The sequence below is a fragment of the Dermacentor andersoni genome, chromosome 2, assembly GCF_023375885.2.
Source record: "Dermacentor andersoni chromosome 2, qqDerAnde1_hic_scaffold, whole genome shotgun sequence".
Lineage (NCBI taxonomy): Eukaryota > Metazoa > Arthropoda > Arachnida > Ixodida > Ixodidae > Dermacentor > Dermacentor andersoni.
The window spans coordinates 94,759,357-94,779,629 of NC_092815.1; the positions used below are offsets into that span (position 1 = coordinate 94,759,357).

At 41.6% G+C, this 20,273-nt stretch overlaps 2 protein-coding genes across 3 annotated transcripts in view; one reads left to right on the forward strand and one right to left on the reverse strand.

Annotated features, from left to right (window-relative positions):
• Positions 1 to 6,619, forward strand: part of LOC126541601 (furin-like) — a 73,242-nt gene extending 66,623 nt beyond the window's left edge. Inside the window, exons 24-25 of the mRNA XM_050188432.3 lie at positions 844 to 995; positions 3,491 to 6,619. Of these exons, the coding sequence (XP_050044389.1) occupies positions 844 to 946 (103 nt within the window). The 3' untranslated portion in view covers positions 947 to 995; positions 3,491 to 6,619. The remainder of the gene's footprint in view (positions 1 to 843; positions 996 to 3,490) is intronic.
• Positions 6,620 to 6,736: 117 nt separating this feature from the next.
• LOC126541611 (uncharacterized) overlaps positions 6,737 to 20,273 on the reverse strand; it is a 113,404-nt gene continuing 99,867 nt past the window's right edge. For both annotated transcript variants that reach the window (XM_055076782.2, XM_050188456.3), the window contains exons 14-15: positions 18,068 to 18,196; positions 6,737 to 13,206 (exon numbers count right to left, since the gene is read on the reverse strand). In XM_055076782.2, coding sequence (XP_054932757.1) covers positions 13,118 to 13,206; positions 18,068 to 18,196 — 218 coding nt within the window. In that variant the 3' untranslated portion in view covers positions 6,737 to 13,117. The remainder of the gene's footprint in view (positions 13,207 to 18,067; positions 18,197 to 20,273) is intronic.

Genomic DNA, 20,273 nt, shown 5'->3' on the forward strand with positions numbered 1-20,273 from the left:
CAGTGGACATAAAATAGGCTGATGATGATGATGCTGATGAAGTGCATGTGCAAACTTATTTTAACCAGCTTCACGCAAGATTATTCACTTTCATGTGACAACACACAGCTAAAGAACTGGTTTGTGCACACTTTTAACGGCCTTTGAGCAAACTGGAACTGAGCTGTGTAACTTGAATAAGAGTCGAAAATCAAAATATAGCTTTTACACTCTGTAACAAGTGGTCTGCTGTGTTGCTGACTGGAACAAGTGTGAAACAACAAACACAGGAAGGCAAGAAAGATGTGTGCACATACGTGCATACACATGTGCAAATGTATGCAAACACACATGCTATGCACTCTTAGTGCATAGTGTGTATTGCCTTTTGTATTTGGAAAATACTCTTCTGATTGGATAATTAATGGAGGCCTTGTTGCTTTGTGAGCAGCGAAATAAACGAAATATAGGCATGGCTCCACATTTCATGGCCTTAAGGACATGTGCAGGAAAGCTTGACCGTCTGCAGCAGAATCAATTTTGAGAATTTCTGAAGAAAAAGAAATCGTGATTTTAGCTACATGACACTGAGCCAGCACCTCTATGCTTATGTTTTCAATCTGGCTGAGAGTGCTTTGTGCTTGAAATGAAAATTCAATTTGTTGACAAGAAGCTTTGGTTTGAAAGAAGCCTTGAAGGGCAACCAGCTTGCACAATGCAAATTATCAATTCAGAAACGCTCACTTGTAATCACCCCTGTTGTTGCAGTTTCTGGGGGCTTTGAAGTTTGTTTTTCTAAAGATTATATATCAGTAACCAGTGTTTTTGTGTAATCTTGCAACATTCCTTGTCCTGCTGACCCAGAGCCCGCTTTGAGGTGGAGGCTGAGAAGGTGGCATTGACCCGCAGTGATGGTATGGAGGAAGATGATGAAGATGATGAAGAGATCTTCCACAAGACAACATAGCCCAAGGGCAGTCACTGAGACCAATGATGTAGGACCAACCCACTGAATGGTAAGTCTTGCACTGGGAACTTGGTCTGTTCTGTAAGGAAAACAATACTGGAGTCTGTGGTTTCACTCAATTGCTAGCTGATGTAGACAAGACAGATGCTAAACTAAAAGTGCTTGATCTGGACAGGTTGCAGAAGTAACCATGCTCCGATTGCAATTTTGATTGATCACTTCCGGGGATACCTTCACTGTTTTATGTAATGCTGTGTCCCATGCAAACCCTTACTGGAGTGATAGGCATTCTGCCTACTGTCTTAGCCAGTCAGCATCCACTGCCCCTGGCCTGGTGATGTCCCTTGGGCTGCCTGTGCCTTGTATTTGATGTGGTTGCACCATATTTTTTTTTTTTTTTTGCTGTACTCAATAGTGAATATAATGACCAAGCAGATAAAGAGTGGCCAATGTGGTTGTGTTAGTATGTATCCTAGAATCAATGGGAACAGGGTGCAAGAGAACAATCTTCTTTAAACATGTGATGGGTTTGTATAAAACTTGAATAGTTCAGTTACAACACCGTAACAAGCGTCTACACTATATTTTGTTGCTATCGGGTAATTCTTTAGAGAATGTAGGGCTTGTAGATTACAATGTTTAATGATTCTATTTGCTTAAGAAAACTGTCACTTTGAAATTCAAAGAAGGCTTGTCACATTTAAGCCTTGAGCACATTTTTTGAAATGTATTTGTATAGACACTAATGGCACACGATTGTGTGATTTGGTTTAACAAAAAAAAAAGTCAGAACAGAACTTGCAGTATGTAAATCTCAAACACCCCTCCCTCTCTCCTCCCAATGTTGCCCTACAAGGGGATAAGAGCAACAGGAAATCAATTGAAACTTGTGAAGTATGTTGTCAATACTAGTTTCATTTTATTTGGTTTCATTACTATCAGCTTATTTGGCTATCAGGTGTATTTGGTTTCATTACTATCAGGGAAAATAGAGCCCAAAGTTTCCTTTATTAGTAGCAATTTATGCCCAATCCACTGTGCCAGTATATGTTAATGTGACAACATGTCTCCCTGTTTTGGGTCATTTTTGTGTTGAAAATGTTATGTGCCGTTTAATTCTCATTTATCGAACAAAGAGCTAGTCCTGCTACTAGTGCGCTACCTCTTTATAATTTTTGGTTCATTCAATGTGCAGTTTAATTCTTATTTATCAGCAGGAGTCAGTCTCGTTACTAGTGCTTACACCTTTATACAACTCTGTCAGCGCTATTTGGCAGAGTATGGCGACCTCTCTGTGTCACCCTCTGACTTTCATTCATTCATTTTGTTAAAGTGACCAAGAACAGCTTTACGCCTTAATATTGAGCATGTTATGGTGGCAACTGCAGAGCATAACCTCTGACAATATGGAATTCTTGCTTGTAATATTCTGTTCATCAGGGACAACTTAAACTGCATAAAAATTGCGTGGTTCCTTGACTCACAGTTTTCTCCGCAGCTAGATCAACTATTGGCAAATAACAAAAGTTGCACTGTTCATAGAAGGGCAATCTAACAGTGTAGATTAATTCAGCGTTTTCTGTTTCTTTAAGGGACACTAAAAGAAAATATAAAATTGAGTTAGGTTGATAGCTTATCTGTCTAAAAGTCTCTTATCATTTTCTGGGCACCATTATACGACTTTGTTGCATACAAAACTTCCACCGAACATCCTGATGCCACTCCTCAATTTTAGTCACTGCCAAATTGAAGTCTTGATGTAATTTCCCAATCAGTACCTCTACCGCCATCTGTGAATCAGTCACTCCTCTCTCAACTCTCATCGACAGCATTCTTTGAACCTCCCGCTTGCCTTGCCACTCCCTCTCTTGCTGTGCATAGTGCAGACACTTTCTTCTGCTGCCTGGTCTTCATTTGTACAATATCATCACACCACACGTCGCACAAGAGAGGTACCATACTCCATGACAGATGGCACCACTCCGATTTCTTTTTTTGTCATTTTCTTGCTTACGAAAGGTCTGCTCTCGCTACAAATGACAAATTAATTATTGCAGAAGATTAGTGTTTCAATCTAGATATACTTAATATTTTCCTTTAGCGTAACATTTCTCACTTGTGTCCCTTCAGTACATGGAAGAAGTAAACATAACCAGTAAAGAGTTTCACATGACAATTTTTAAGCCTATTCATAAAAAATATATAAAGGAAAGGCTCATGGAAAATAGGCCCTCGTCACGTGATAGGCAAGTGATAATTTCTAGCCGCGGGGAGTAGAAGGGAGAGTAAATGTAGAGAGCGGGATGTTTTGGCTGATTGACATTATGATGGCACTAATAGCTTCCATTCTCCATATAATTCCTTATAAGGTCCGGCAACCATGTAGGACCAATTGCGCAAGAGATATCACGCAGATGTTCCCCAAATGTAAAAGGAGGGGCATTGCCGGAGCAGGTTTCCTTGCCTAGACTAGCTAGCTGCCTGACGTTTTACTCCCTCCCCCGTCTTTTTCCTTCCTTTATGCCCGTCTTGTTTCTTCAACAGGTTTCGGAAAAGAGTGGCTCATCAGATCGAGAGTGTCCGAGGTCGAGCCACCACTTGTTGGTGCAAGAGTGCGTGACACCAGGCCGAGGGGATGGCAGAGCAGCAAAGCAAAACCTATACAGAATGTGCCACATGTGCGTCACAAAGGCATCAGTGAGCAGAAAAACATCACAAATGTGGGGAGCGAAGTTGCAACTCCCCCGCAGTAAAAGGCTTAACTAAGAGGGCTGGAACATGAAGCGCCTTGAAGCCCTTGCAGGCGGCTGTGGGATTGAAGGCATAGCTGTTATTCATTTTGGGCTTCCCAAGGTAGTTTTTAAGAGCAACTTTTAGCAGCTTTTTTGCATATACTCCAAGCATCTATTTTTGTTGGCATTACTGTAACGGAACTTTTCTTTTTTACCTGGGTGCCGTTGTTTCAATTGTGCTGTAACATGTTATGTTGAAGTTGTGTAGGACATCTTAAGCCTTTTTAAACATCTTTTTAGGTTTTGAATGCTCATAGAAATGTAAATGGTGACATGTTCTGGTTATGGACGAGCTGACTCAGTGACCGAATTATTTTACATTTTAGTTCTTTTGCATTTGCCCCATGTCTAGGTTACAACCCATCTTGAGCGCAATGTTATAAACTGAATTTGGACATGCACAAATCGTAGTAAGAACAAGATGTCAGCATGGGGGAAAGTGTTAACGCTTTTCAGTTTAATAATATGTGTGCTGAATTGTGTCTGGCTCCTGCTTAACCAATACTGGCTAGGTTTGCTTAAACTTGAGTTGCGCTTCTACCAAGAGGCCTCACTTGCTGTTCTTAAGCAGGCACTGCAAGAATTTCAAAAGGCAGGAAGTTCTCTCGTTTCAGGAGAACTCATAAACTTCCCAATGTTTGATTTTGTGAGCTGCTTTCAACTGGAAATCGCTTATGTTGAAATCATTTTGATGTGTTATGAAGTGCAATATTATATGTTGGCATTGTGTTCTAGGCTGTCATAGTATACAGCTTCTGATCTTCTTCCGTTTTGTGCTTTGGGAATAGTAGTGCAGGTGGTTGTGTTGTGTGTTCGCAACAAGTGACTTACCAAGTGCCAAAAAAAAGGGGGGGTAAAGGAAAATGAAGTTAAAGGACAGTTGTGAGGGAGCACTGATTTAATTGCCTTAATATCTTTCCAGCACAGTACCGAGGGTAGCAGTGCAGGCCACTGCCTCGCCTGTCTTTTGCTGTTTGTGGTAGTAGCTTCCGGTTACTGTTGGCTGCATCGTTGATTTCACACACACCATACTCGCACAAGTCTTTGCTTCTGCCACCTGCAGGACGCACATTCTATATCAAAGCGTGTGCAAGTACTCTCTTTTACATGCAAGAAATTGTGATGGTTGCTGTTGTGTCATGTCACGGCATTATCGGCCAGAAGTTGCTGCTCAGCTCAAGCAGCCGAGTCGGCTCATGTTTGCATGGCGCACTACTTTTACTATTTGGACACTGCTTGAACATTGTTTGGTTCCTGCACCTTCCGCTTAACTTTTTTTTTTTTCTGTGCCTGCATGTGTTGTCGAGACTTTGTAACGCTGAACCGTGTCACAACCAAGTGTATGAACTTTTTCATGTGTTCACCTGTTTCTTTTTCTTTTTATGAGCTTTTGTTGTCAAAAGGCTGTGCAGTTGCTGAGCACCTATTAACAACGCACATACCTTTCATGTTCTTATCTTTATTATTATTTTTTTGGTAATAGTGGGAGGACTAATCGAAAAAGGCTGCTGCGCTACTGCATCATTGCACTTTCGTGCACACCTCCTATAGCTACTGGAGGTGTTATTTTTGTAAGACATTAAGTGATGCAAGGCTGTGGTTAGAACCATATGATGTTGCATTCCAGTATCGTGGACTCTGTTTTAATGTGCAGGAGCTCTCTTTTTATTGTAAAGTGTGTGCATGTGTGCCTGAAAGTGTGTTTCTTAACTCAGAGGCGCGTGTAAGTTTGCTGTTGCACTGCACGAATTTTTGTCTATCGCAAAAGGGACGGACAGGGATGGACTTGTTGGGTGGCTGTAGTGGGGTGTTGCTGCATTGCGACGTGCTCTGTGGCGCTGCTTGTGGCTAGGTTTTTTACAGTGGTTAGACCATTGGTTATTTTGAAAGTGTGAATGCTTTAGACACTGTTGGCACAAATCCATTGACAGTATGATTCAAGTTGCTATCTGAAAACGAGCAGCAGCCTCAAGCAGCAGGAGCAGAAGAAACGCCTACGAGTTTCAGCCAACCAGTATTCACTCCACCACTCTAATTCTTAAGTGTACTGAAAGCGCGAAATAAAGCGCATTTAGTATGCATCTTCAGTAGTGTTGCTAAAACATTTGTAGCAGTTCATTTATCAAGTTCAGTCTGGCAGAAGGAAGTGGCATCATATTTTTGTGATGGCTTGGTGCTTAAGAAAAATGTAAGACACGAAAAAAATATATATACAATCCCTGATAAAAGGCATACAAAAGAGAATGACCTGTGAAACAAATTATCTGCTCTTGGCCTTCTGTCTTGCAAAGTTAGTTGACAAATTCAGCAGCTTATAATTTGCTTACTTTCTGGTGCAACTTCTACTCCTACTCGGTGGACTTGTGCCATTGCATTTGTCACGATACATATTCGCTGTTGCCTGCGCGTATTTTCACAATGCTCCACAAATGTTTTCTAGGTCACAAAACTTACTGGCTCAGTCGTACTCAAATGTTCAATTCAGTATGCTTCTCCTCCCTCAGGAATGTAGCGGCGGCATCTTTCATGGGAGTTATAGTGTTGACTCTTTTATTCTTTTCTGTTTGGTGCAAACTTGAACAAAATAAGGGGGAAAGAAAAGGAAGAGGACTGGCTGTATTCAATGTTTGCACATTTGCTTTGATGTACACTATTGTGAACTATGCATAGATGGTGTACGAAATGTGGAATTGGCAATGTGTTCCAGCATGTCGGTCTTTTCAAACAATTCTGGTATCTAGTCAGACGTGTATTTGTCGATTCATTGCAAATTAATGCCATAAATAATTGCAACTGTGTGCTTTCAAACATTGTGTGGTGTGAGAGATTATACAATGAAGTGTACATCTGAAGAGGTTGAAATATACAGCCAATTATTGGATGTATTGTGCTGCACCTTTCTTCACGCGAGCGTGAAAGAAAAGCTGTTAAAGTTGTCATAATGGCAAAAGAGGCCGTCTTACACGCCCAAGTAAGTCACCGCAAAAGAAACAGTTCGTTAGCTTTCTGCTATCTTTAATTACAAACCACGTGAGAAACTTGTAAATGAAAATTTTTCCTATTATGTACACATAGGTTAACATTTATGTTGACCTGTAAACATTAGTTGTATGCAGACTGCACGTGCAAGCATGGTACAGCAACAGCCAACAACAGAGAAACATCACTGACAAGGTTTCCAGGTCATAGCATAATCATCACACCAACTTGATGCAACAGGTTCAGAGATGTGCATGAACAGGCAAGAAGAAGAAAAAAATGCAGCGACACTTCATGGCTGACTTGAAAGATGAGTTTGGAGAAGGCTAGTTTTGCAGAGAGCCTTACACACAAGTTATAGAATAACAGGTGCCAAACAGCATAGCCAAGAAACGACACATGAAACACCCATTAACTGTAAATGCATTTGCACACAAAAATAGGTAATGGGGCGCACATTCAAGACGTCCACAAAATGCCAATTAGGAGCACTATACTTCATCATTGCGGCCATGATGTGTGAGAGCCAATGTGGAAGTGGCAGATAGTCATGTGACCATCTTGCAATTCTCAAAGCTCCTTATTCATACCACTAGTGAAACTCGCCATACATCTTGTTTCGAAATCCAGACACAGTAACTGGCAGAAAGGGAACCATGTGCCAATTGTCACATCACTTGCAGACAACAAAAATAACAGACATGCCAATTTTCTTTTTCAGAACAGTATTAAGAAAATGAAAAAGCTGCAAAATAACAGTATTTGGAATTGGCATTGTTCTTGAGCTAGATTTTTCATCTCAAGGACTCTTGTAGGCAATAGGCGACAATGTATTGAAGCAGTGTTGTACTTTTCATTAGTGGTGTGTCAGTCAACTAAGCCCCATGTACTGAGGCCGTAAGCATGCCTGGATTTCAAAGTGTAGTTCCAGAAGTGGCATGATTAAAAGAGCTCCTCACAAGTCATGCCAGCTTAATGGAGATGGCGTCATCTGCACCTATTAACCAAGTGTACAATGTGTAACAGGTAGCTCGCTCCTGTTCCCTACAGGGTCGTGTAGACTTGGGCAGTGTTGCTTTGTTTATTGACATCCATCACGGAATAAATGCGTCAAGAAAACAGAAATGCAAAAATGGCGAAGGTGACATGCCTGTCCCCCAATATCCGTGATTGGAAATTAAAAATTGCAGCTAGTGCCAAATGAGAATCCTTTCAGGAGAGCTGAAGGAAAAAAATTAAACATTTAATCAAGACCAGCAAAAAGCAACAGACCTTTTGTGCCTGAATTGTAGTATTAAACAAAATAAGCTTGCATGAATCACATTAAACATAGATGGCTTTATTTGATCTGTAGTAAGAGAAAGCTCTCAACAGACTTGCCTTTGTTTGTTAGGCCAATTAGTCAGATGGAGTACAGATAGAATGGCCCAAGACTACACAGAAGGAAACATTCACGATGACAAAAATTGCTGTGGGTACACCTTGCACGAGTCGCTCTCGCAAAACAGTCTTTCAAGGTTCTAGTGACTTCCAACCATGTTTACTGTAATCCACCAGGTGTGATTGTCGTTGTTGAACACTTCATACAACTTGCTCCAAAGGAAGACAGTGAGACTGTGGCACAAAATTTTAAATTCTCGGCAACAGCAGAAGGTAGACATGTACCCCTGTAAACATAGCCTTTTAATGTAAGAGAAGGCTATCACTATAGCAAAGAAAAAAAAAATGGCACTGGGTACTTGCAACACGTAGAAGATTTAAAGTAGGCTGTGGATTTCCATGCACCAAGAGGTGACAAAACATGGAGCAAGGGTGGCCCTATTACAGAAGTCTCGTTGTGAAAAGCTCGTGCAGGAGCATGTGGGTATCTTTCCGAGCAGATGGCCTACATCGTGAACAATACGTTTGCAGATAGCTGCATTCAGTACCAGTCTCTTATAAACACCGCCACTGTCGATTGCCAAGTCTTCTAGATGCTTGGCTGCAGTAGGTCTAGGTCACAATCTATGTGTGCAATGTGCCAGCATGTCTAAGCAACCTGCTAATGATATATGCCTCCCCAATACTTGCTCTTGTCTTTAAGCACTTTCACGAGTTTTCAGTCATATACAAATATCTAGTCTAGAGGAACAGAACACTCGAACCTTCAACAGATACCTGTCAGTAACGGAACAATGCTCAGGCAAATACCTCGTCGAACAGCTTTCGTCTAGAAACTGTGCTATCAACATTCTCTCTTCGTGCACCATGCAGAAACCATCGCCCAGTGCCCTCTAGCTTGTACGATGCAAAGCCTGAACACATGTATGTGTAGATAGTGGACTGCATGCAAGATGCAGTTAACACAGCTGCTAAGAGTGCACCTTCTTCCTGCTTGGCCTGGCCTGAATAGTTCCAGACCTGGAAATAGACAGCATGCAGCTACAAGACTTTAGTTTGTTGACCATCTGTAAGAACAGCTGCAGAACCTTGTAATGCTGGAGCTACTTATAAATGCTAGTAAAGTCATCCATTTATATGCAGTCAGCCATCATTTTTAAATCCTACAATTTAGCCGCATCAAGAAAATCTTTCAAAGCTCTCTCTCATTTACCATGCATGTCAATAGAGCCATGTTTAATTTACAATCCCACGTAATGTTTTAAATGCAGCAAGTCATGCTATCTCATAAGCAAACATTTCACAAGAACCCTTTCCAGAACCAATATCCCTTTATCCAGTTATCAACTATCTATTTAAGAAAAAAAGAGAGCAGAACAACAACAACGAAAAAAATCTCGCATCAATTTATGTGATGGGTTACTTGGGGTTTGAAAATGTAAACTGCCAAATCCACATGCTTGTTTACTTTCTCTGCTAGAATGTGTAGACAGCTTAAGATTGCCATAAAATATTCAGCAGCAACCTTTAAAAGCAGTTCTAAACATCAAATAACTCCATGATGTCAATAATTTTTCCTATAACTTTTGTTGCATACAGCAGATGTAATGTCCACAGTTCCACCAGCAGGCTACTAATTAGGAGCCTTGTTTTTGGCAACTTCACTAGTTTTGAATCCTTGGATCTTCAAAATCTGTAAAGCACTAAATGACAACCACAGACTTAGTTGTGATGATTTTGGAAACGGCTACCTAAAAGGGTTGGTGACAAATCAGTGTGAAGAAACTGCCGCACGACCTCTCCTGGATAAAAAAAAAATTAATTTGAAGTTATTAACATGTCCATTTCCTAAAATTTACAATTATGGGCAAGTTACGGCAATAAGAGAAATTTGCAAATTTTGTTGTGTTGCAACAGAAATTAGCAACCTCAACAGAGTGATCACTTTGAGACACAAGGGTAAAAAAGAAATAAAAAAGCTGTTTGCAAAACTTTTGCAGAAGAACAAAAATCAACATAAGTTCTCGGCAAGTCTTGCATCACAGTAAAACGTCTTATCACTTATTTTCAACCATTTGAGCATCTGGGGTTCATCCGTTACGATCGCTGCTCGTGCAGTGCTGCCATTTGCAACTGCAATCTTTCTCTCACAAGTATGACTGCCATCATTTTCATTACACCCATAATGAATAAACAACAAATAAGGGCATGATACACAGCACTGAGTACACAGCAATTAAGAAAAGGAGACATCACAAAGGACAGCATTGTGTTGTTGATATGTCCCAGCCACCGCGTGCGCTAGTGCAGTTATGTTTCTTGACAAAAGGTGCTTGGTTATCACAGGCGCTATCACGCTCCATTCAAACATGGAACACAAAAGAAGGGGGTTTACACAAACAGATTACAGAACGAGCAAGCCACCTGAACTCCAGGTTAGTTGAGTTCATCCCATGACGAGTCTGGCAATTGTACTCTTCTTCGTAATAATCTGGCACTGTAGCAAAAATTACAAGGTGCGATCCAAGCAGCAAGACTAAGCAGATGACGCTCCGATGTTAAGAGGTGTGTACACTTGCATGAAAGCACTCCTGGGCCAGGATGATGTAACGATTCTATTCCAATTATTATCCTTTTCGTGCTTTATCAGTGGTTCGTGTGGCACTTTGCCTAGGTTATCATTTAATGTCAACCACTCATGAGCTATGGATAAGAAAGGAATAAATTGAGTGAAAGGAATCCCTACACTATACTGGCCTAGTAAGCAGTTTCAGGATCAGCTGTAAACTTCCTCTTCTATGCAAGGTTATTACAAAATGGAACACACTAAGCAAAAGCTTCACTAGCACCCAGTTTTATAAAGCAATTCCTTTGCTAGAAAACGCCACAGTCACAGTGATTTTTAATGTATCAGGATACCATCTAAATGAAATAAGGAAAAGTAGGTGTAAGGTTGAATATTTATAGATTTTCATGAAAGTGGGGTGATCAAGGTAAAATTCAGGACTTCTACCTTGATTTGATCAGTTGTGTTGATCTACATGCATATCACAATAAATATGATGTCTTGTGTTGGACCATTTTTTTACTGTCAGGTTGCTGGCACCGTGGAAAAGGTGACACTTGCAGAACAGCTAATTTCTTTCTCTTTCTTTGTTAGCTCTTCAGACTTGCAGTTGTCACCATTATGCTCTGGCACAAGGACAGTAACCATGCTCAAATGTCCTGCTGCAACAAGAAGCAGGTCAGCTAACATGGAATCTGTCACTAAGATGAATGTGTACAAGATGTGGCCAAACTGGCGAAGCCAAATAACTGGTTTGAAAAATAACTAGTATCATCCATAATCAATTTGTTAAGCTGCTTATATTTATAATAAGCCTCAAAATTTGGCAAAGGCAAAGTGCAAGTATATAAATGCCGGCATACAAGTGCCACTTAAATTTTGTGTGCAGCCAATGAGCAAAACAAATTCCAACAACAGACGAAACATAGAGCTTAACTGCAAGTAGGCATATCAATGCCCAATATTGGAACATCCTCTAACTTATTATTTTCGCAATACAGTAGAATAACACTAAACAAAAATAATGAAGCTACATACACATTAGCAAACTTAAGAAATGATTCATATTTGTGTTTTAAATGCAAAAATAGTGAAACAATAGTGAAAAACCCACTGATCCCGGCCTTGCACAAGTATTGAATGTCCTAGTCTGCTAATATTGAATCCATATTTGTGAAGTTGCAAGTGCAGAAAAATATAAATAGAAGTGATCCTTCTTTTTGCAAATCTAAGTGCTGCACGAAGTCAAAACTGTGGATGCAAGTGCCATACCAATTTTTATGCATTTCCCTTACACACTTGAGCAGATAATTGGAGACAAGCACATAAGGAAGCTTCAGGTGAGACATTGCATTATCCTATCGCATTCAATCATTGGAAAATAATTACTTTATGCAATTAGTGTTTACTTCAGCTACCACTGCTTCATCCTGGCACTGATAAGTACTTTCCAGCTTTTTCAATAAATGTCGCACATTAATCTGTGTTCTGTTTTCACATCAATGTGGACTTTGTCTTGTTATGCCAGACTAAACAAAACAGGCATTTCTTTCTGCAGAGTCCTTCCAGCAAATGAAACCTTGAGAGTACTATTTGAATGGCAAAGTGCTTCACATTTGTTCTGAGAGCAGCTAGGAGGAGTAACTTATTCATGATGAATTTCTTTTGCTTCAGAAAGTTGGAGACAATACATTTTCCTGCTTGTGAAGGAAGAATCCTCACCACAGTAATTAAAACAGTAATCTCAATGAAAGCGTCCATTTATTTTCTAAAACTTGTTTTTGCTGAATTTCAAAACTCTGTGAATGCACTCCATGTGAGGAAGTTACAGTTAAGTGCTTGCAACTTTTATGCATACACATCAAAACAGTCAACACGTACCACAGCAGAGGCAAGTTGCTTTGAGAAACACAGAAGTTGTTTTTCCAACTGTTCCTCCCCACGAATCTGCTGGGCAGCACGCAAGCTCTTCTACATCAACCTTTTCCAAACCTGGTGTACTCGATCTGCATTGGAAGCTTCTGCATTTGGCCATGCCTTTAAGAACAGTTACATGTGTATATAGGTAGTCTTGCCTTGTTTCATCTCCATGGGTCCTCTGAAATTGTCTCGACAAGAAACAAACGTCGTCGCTGCTGCACCATTAGCCAAGTTGGCACGCAGAGGTTTGCTTGCTTGCTTCCCTTTTGATCCACCGTGAACAATGATGTGAGGCACATTATTTTTTATCGTGACAAAGCAAGCAGGAGGAACACAGGCGGTGTGTAGGCACTTGTTGGGGCTGGCGCCCGCCTGGCGATCACAGCAGGCAATGCGTGTGGCACAGCCGAGCGAGGGCTGAACCAACGCAGTCCGCACGCATTCTCCTCCGACTTCTTTCAGATCTATTTTAGTTATTCTTTTTTTCCACCACAGACCACATGTTGTCAGGGCTAGGTGTCACCAGCCTGGCAGTCACAGCAGGCAGCACATATGGCAGAGCCGGCTGGGGCTGAAGCGCCGAGCTCCATATGCATTTTCTTCCGCCTTCTTCCGTATTTTTTCTGCACAGAATATGTGGTGGCACTGTCACTTCATACCTCTTAGTGTGAGGTAATGGCATGAAATGGTTGACTTGGCTGAAACTCAGGAAAATGTGTGCGAAGGTGGTGGTTGCGAGTTGTGAGCAATGTGACAACACATATGTAATGATGGGTTATTACATTGCAGTAACCGCAACGTGCAGCAAATGCCTGTACTGCCTAGCTTACAATTTATCACTTTTTATGGTCATCATCGTACAATATATCAGTAGTACACACATGTTCTGGCTTTTGATAATGGAAACCAGTAACTATACTGTATTTTGCACATATAACCAGGAACAAAAATGCAAGCAATTTAACAGTAAAGTCAGGGTGCGGGTTACATGTGGTGGTGCGGGTTACATGATGAGGGGCCCTTAAAGGGCCCCTCATCAAAATTCTTGCGGCAAAACACTCATTTTTGCCCCAAGAATTTTTCGAATTGGTTCATTAATCGCCGACAAATATTTCAGTGCCACGAACCCATGATTTCAGGTGGTGAGCGCCACTGCCAGGAGAGACTCTCTCTCCACTTGCCCTGTCTAGCCTCCGCAAGCAAAATTCCTTTCCTGCGTTCTCCCATACCGGAGATTGAGGATCGCATGACACATACATCATGGGCCCTGCCTTCATTTTTTTTTTCCCCTTGCTTTCTTGCTACGCAATGCCCTTTCGCTGACGGCGTCGCGCACAAGCTGTTGCGTTTGTCTTGTTTCGCACAGCACAGGATTTTGCACGCTGTGCACAAGAACACTTGACTAGCAGTATAAGTCAGTGCTACACGTATACTGAGGCAGACACAAGTGAATCACAGCACATGACCGCGCACTGGAACACAGTAGAAAATGACATAGTTTCGTTGTCTGTACGCACAACTGCACGACGTGAGAAAAAACAGACGAAACAGAAGTGCACCTCTCTTAATTGCTGTGGTGCGAAGTAAAACATAAACATGCAGACATTCGGTTTGTGTGTTTTATCTCTAAACTTTAATTCGTCTATATTTGTGGCCAACCTTCTGTGGCTATGAAGGAAATGCTACGGAGGCAAAGTGCACACAAGTGAGAGCGCTTCTGAAAAGAGTCCCACGTTTTCTTCATCATTAGTTTAAGCTGGGGAAGAGAAGACATATTATTAGGAACAGTTAAATAAGACAAAACAAACCACTGAATGTAAAAGCTTACTTATTTTGCAGTTTTTTCTTGCCACGGCTAGGCAAATGTGAAACTGTCGCACGGGGAAGATGCGCCGATTCAGCATCTGTTCCGAGCTGTCAAGCGCTGCTGGACTACTTGGCGTGGTATCACATGTGCAGAAGCTTCGACCCAGTAGCTTTCCCTTCATAGTCACAGAAAGACGTCCGCAAGTATAGTGAAGCAACAGATTGCAGAAATCACAGATGTTGCCTTGAATAATTTTCGAAATCACATGTCACTACGAGCGAAATCATAGCACTGCCATGTACGTAGGCACACTTGTGCAATATGCGTCGACTCTTCGGCTGGGAGCACAGCACCCGCGAGGGGAAGGGCAAACAATGTTTGGTTCGGAATTTTAGCTCTTTCTGTGGTGCATAGCGATGTAATACTTAGCAAACACGATTGTTAACGCCCATTGTTTGCATGGCGCTTGTCAGCTCAATATGGCCACACCTGGTGTGGAGCCCTTTAAGGCCCAGGCTCCGCGACATTTAGTTTCGTTATTTCCTAGGGAAAAAACAGCACCACAAAGATGCGGACTAAAAGAAGTCTTTGTAGTGCTGTTTTTTCTTAAGTATGTTACACCAACTCTCTCACATCAAGCTCCTCCTAGGGAACCCCCCCCTTCTCCCCTGTTTTGAAGCTCCCCTGTTCCATCCATGGCCACCCATTTTCCTCCTCTTTACAGATCACCAGTTTGCATTTAGTAGTTAGTGAATAGTTCATGCAGAGCCGGCAGACTAGAACTCTGATCACGATGAGCTGTGCTTAATGGCTGTCCTGGCACAGAAGAAGTTGATGATGAAGCTTTCATGCAATGGAGCAATTCGCGATTTGAGCTTGCGGATTACGTATCGCATGATCATACATACGTCATCTTTGCCCGCAGTGCTCCCACTGTCCACGCAAAGTACTTCGCGATAGGGCTTCGTCACGCTTGCTCTGTTGCCGTTGCCCATGTGAAGGCTGCTTTGTCCGCACTGTCACCCTTTGTAGTGCGAATGCTAGCTCCAAAATGACCTGATTCACATCACATGTCACTTGACTGGTTCGTCCGTGATCATGTCTGTTGTGTGAATGCAGCTTTATCAGCAGTCCCAAAGAAGGGAGGCAGAGGAGGGGGGAGGAGCCGCTGGTCAAAGATACGACATGAACGAGTCGTGCATCTGCGAACGGAGACTTTTTACAAGTATTTTATTGTTGTTGTATGCAGTTATTTTCATGGGTCAAACATGCAGAATATTTTTTTGCTTTCTGGGCTGTTGTAAATGGGGGTGCGGGTTATACGCGATGACGGGTTATACATGGAAAATAGAGTAATTGTTTGACATGACGCTCACAACTGAGGATTGCAGTTGCAATACCAGTGGCCTGCCCATTTAAGACATGAGGCATGACTAAGTAGAGAGACACTATGCAAACAGCATGTAGTGCAGAAATTATATCTAGCAAGAAACAATGAATACATTGTCATTAGATTACGTTTCCACTATACCAAAAAAAAAACCACTCTTACCCTGATAGTCACATCATAAGAAGCCAACAAACATTGACACCAAGAACAACATAGGGGAAATTACTTGTTCTTAATAAATGAAATAAAGAAACAATAAATTAATAGAAATAAAAGTGGATGAAAAACCAACTTGCCGCAGGTGGGGAACGATCCCACAACCTTCGTAACCCTGATAGGATGTTGTTAATAAGCCAGACTGTTGTTAATAAGCCAGAAAATATTAAAGGTATCTGACAATTATGATACTTTCTAATGCAAAATTTGAGCGAAGCTTGATATGTGTTTTCATTTCGCACCATACAGTAGAACCTCGTTGACATGTTTTCACCAAGTACGTTTACCCAGTGCCAACGTTCGCAATCGAAAACATAAAACATGAACCAGTAGAGTTACGCTCAATTTTCATCGATTCATATGTTCCCGAAAACACAATTTTTTGGACCAACATTCAGTACGGTGCCAAACTGTGATCATACGTATGATACGTTTTCCAGCAGCTAGATCCCATGTTAACAAGAAACTCCACGAGGCACGTGCGATCGAGAAAAGTATATAGCTGCCGACCGCGTCAGCTTCATCGCAATACTCGCCCGGTCGTCTCACGTGAAAACGCCGGTGCACGCTCAATTTCTCATTTCGGTACCAACAAATCTTTTCCAGGGTCGTTGCATGCGGCATTCACAGCTATCACCACCTGTCCTATTATGATAAGCATCCTGGCCTATCTACTTCACAGCGCGTGGTTCTGTCAGAAGTGTAGCGCATGCTTTTAATAGGAGGTAACCGAAACGTGCAACTGTTCCCTGCTGCAGACTGCGATCGTATATGTTTTCCAGCTGCTAGATCCCACGTGAACAAGAAAAGACGTGAGGCGTGTGTGATCAAGAACAGCATATAGCCACCATTCACGTAAAAACGACGGCGCGCACAGTTTCTTATTCCGGTAGCAGCAAATCTCTGCCCAGGTCGTCGCACACCGCATTCACAGCTATCGCTGCCAAACCAATTGAGATGCACATCTTCAACTATCTGTTTTACAGCGCGTGGTGCGTAGTGCCATTGTTAGCACACTGCATGCTTTTAGTAGGTGATAATCCAAACGCGCCGCCATTCCCTGCTGCAAGTGGCATGATGTGAGCATCACGTTTCGCTTCGGTGGCATCCGGCGTCACCCACCAGCTCGATTTCGCGCCGGTTTCCCGTCGCCCTCTTAAAACACCACGCAATATGAAAACAGCAAAACGCGTCTCAGGCATTACGTAGATGTCAACAACAGTTGAGTCTGTCAAATATTTTAGTTACTTCGGATCGTACGTTTTCCTGGTTAGTGCGTTTTTCTCAAGGTTTTTTTTTTTCTAAAACTTATGAACGAGGTTCTACTGTATTAAGACAAAGAATGTGAGACCGAAACCACCGGACTGACTGGCTGTAAGCCAGTGCTGTCAACGCCTTCGCAGAGAAATGGGCATTATGGGAACGCCGGCATGATGAGTGGCATCGGAGCCAACTGTGGAAGAAGACAATGACAATCTGGCACAAGCAGTGACAAGAGCGTGCTTGCACTGTTAAGCCAAGGGACGCCGACGGAGATGGGTGCCAATCTTGCCTTAAGTTTCCTGCACCAGCTAGCCACTACAGCTTAGATTTTGATGACATCTGCTTAAGTCTAGTCAATCATTTGTTGGTAAAGATGGACTACATTCTACTCTAAAGAAGCCAAAGACTAAACCTAGCAAATTTCAAGAAGTTTTGCTGTGCCATAACTGCCCAAACGCACAAAATACTTAGAAATCCTTGATGGGACGCTGATGTGCCAGAGCTGGTGTCTCGCTGCAAATTTAAAAAACAAGTTTGACCTTAATTTTCTCTTCTAGTAATCAACCTATTGCTATTAAATTTAAGAAAATATAGTTATGAAAGAATACTTTATCAGTCTAAACTGATTAAGTGTTTCTTTTCCGTGTCCCTTTAAAGGTGCCTGTAAATACATGTCGAGCTCAGTCACTTGCCTGTCCACCTGTGCTAGTCTTAGCGACCTTAGAGACTCGACGCTTGCTGTGATTTGCAAACAAATTTGGTTTTGACGACCTCTGTAAAGTTTCACTGCTTCACTAAGACTACTCACCAGCAATGTCCCTTTTGTCAATGGCAACCAAAGCCTCGAAGAGCTCCTTGAGAGGATTTGTGTTTGGTGGGAGGCCATGCAACCAGATGAGTAGCATTCGATAGCCATGCTCTTTGTAGCTGGATTTACCTAAAACAACCACAAAGACACATAGTAAAGAAAGATGAATAAAAAAAAATAAACTGCCATTGCAGAGAATGTCACTGAGCAAAATAGTTCTTTTTCATCCCTTGAAACTTATTAAGGTTTAAACACGTCATAAAAACATGTATAATATACAGGGGAGTTATAGACAATTTACTGTGCCTTTCATGTCCTAGACACTTGTATTTACAAAGGGAGCCAGTTTTTTCCAAAGGGGGGGGGGAGGGGGGGGCTGTTATTGCTCTTATATAAGAACATGCTTTAGGTGTAAATGCTTTAATGGACATAGAGATGAACCTACTTATAACAATATTCAAGTGCCAAGAAAATTCCATTGTTATAACCATTAATTGTTATATCGTTTATAACAGACATAATACCAGAAGAGGAAATAGAACACTTTCTTTTTTTAAGTTTTCTCTGAGCACACACGTATTATGGAATATATATGCACTTTATTAATGATGACTTATGTTTAGACACAGGACGCAAGTAGAAACGAATTCAGAACCTCACAAACTAACAGGCAACACAGCATTTTCAGATCACAATGACTTTTTAGTGGCATTTCTGTTGCCAATATCACTTACTTCAAGAACTTCTCTGATTAAGCTTGCTCCGAGCAGGTAACCTTCTGGTGTCCTTTCACAATCATAAGTCTTTAAAGGCATGGAAAGACTGTCAAGTGATACATTTTCCTGAACGAAATTTATTTTTCATGAAACTCAATGAAACATTTGTAAAAGTCGTAGAATGAGCCCGAACTTGTAAACTTTATGAAAAATTCGGGAGAGTTAGCAGGTACGCTGCAAGAGCCACTACCTTAATATGCACCCAAGTGCAAATCTCGTGGTTATTGGCTATGCAGACAACATGAATGCGCCATGTACGAGATTTTGTATCCGTTCATAAAATATACTTCTCTCTCACTTTCGAATGTTGCTTCAAATACTATTTTGCCAGCTAACGTTTACATAAAAGGCTAATAAGCGACTAAAGTTGTGGTCCTCAAAATTTTGGCTGCCAAAACCCTTAGACTTACTACAGGTCATTTGAGACTGTCCTAATTTTTACATTAGAGAGGTTTAGCTTGTCCAGTGTTAGGGTAAATGCAGGCGGACGGGGTGTTGGGGCGTTGGGGCAGAGGCGTAAACATGAGCGGTCTGCATGGTGCAGCCACCTGGCGATGCAGAGCTCGAACAGACAGAAACAGCTAATATTGCAGTAACCAAGTGTATTTTACTTTGCTGTGAGTTTAAATTTTTGGCAGCAACACGATTACACTAGTGCCGAAAATTTACACCAGCAAAGTATAATATGCTCGGTTAACGCCATATTAGCTGTCTTTGTCCCTGAGCTCTGCATTGCCAGGTGGCTGCATCATGCAGACCGCTCATGTTTGCGCTTCCGCCCCAACGCGCCAATGCCCCAACGCCCCGTCCGCCTGCGTTTACCAGAATACCGGACAAGCTAAACTTCTCTATTATTTAACATTTACGTAAGCTTGCACAGTAAGTATAACATACCGAGTCATTAAAAATTATTGTCATTATATTTCAATCTCTAAGGAACTCGTTTTAGGCGCTTTATGTGCTACTTATTCTGCTCCCAATGAAAGTGGCGATGGTACATGCCAAAAATGAGTGTGATGATAAGTGGAAGTCAGAAATCTAGCTTGACATCAAACCTGTTGGTTGTTTACAATTTCACCAGAATCAATGGGTAAAACATGGCTTTATGAAACAAGGGTGCTATTCTCAGGCGATCATTGTCGGAGATGGTGTCACTTTCATCCATGACTCGGCATTGGACGCGTTAGCGTATGTGGCTGAAAGCAATTCTGATGCTCTGCCAAGCTCGATACCTTCACACAGTGCCAGGAATGCTGTCAGCCATATAGTTGATTTCTGTTAATTCGACCCTGACCGGACCAACAAAAGTGATTGCATTATCCAGCCGGTCAAATTAAACAAGATGCAGAAAAAAAACCACCACTGATTCATTTGGCAGTATTTGCTCGATTCTAACACGCTCCTGAATAAAATGCACACCCATTTTCTAT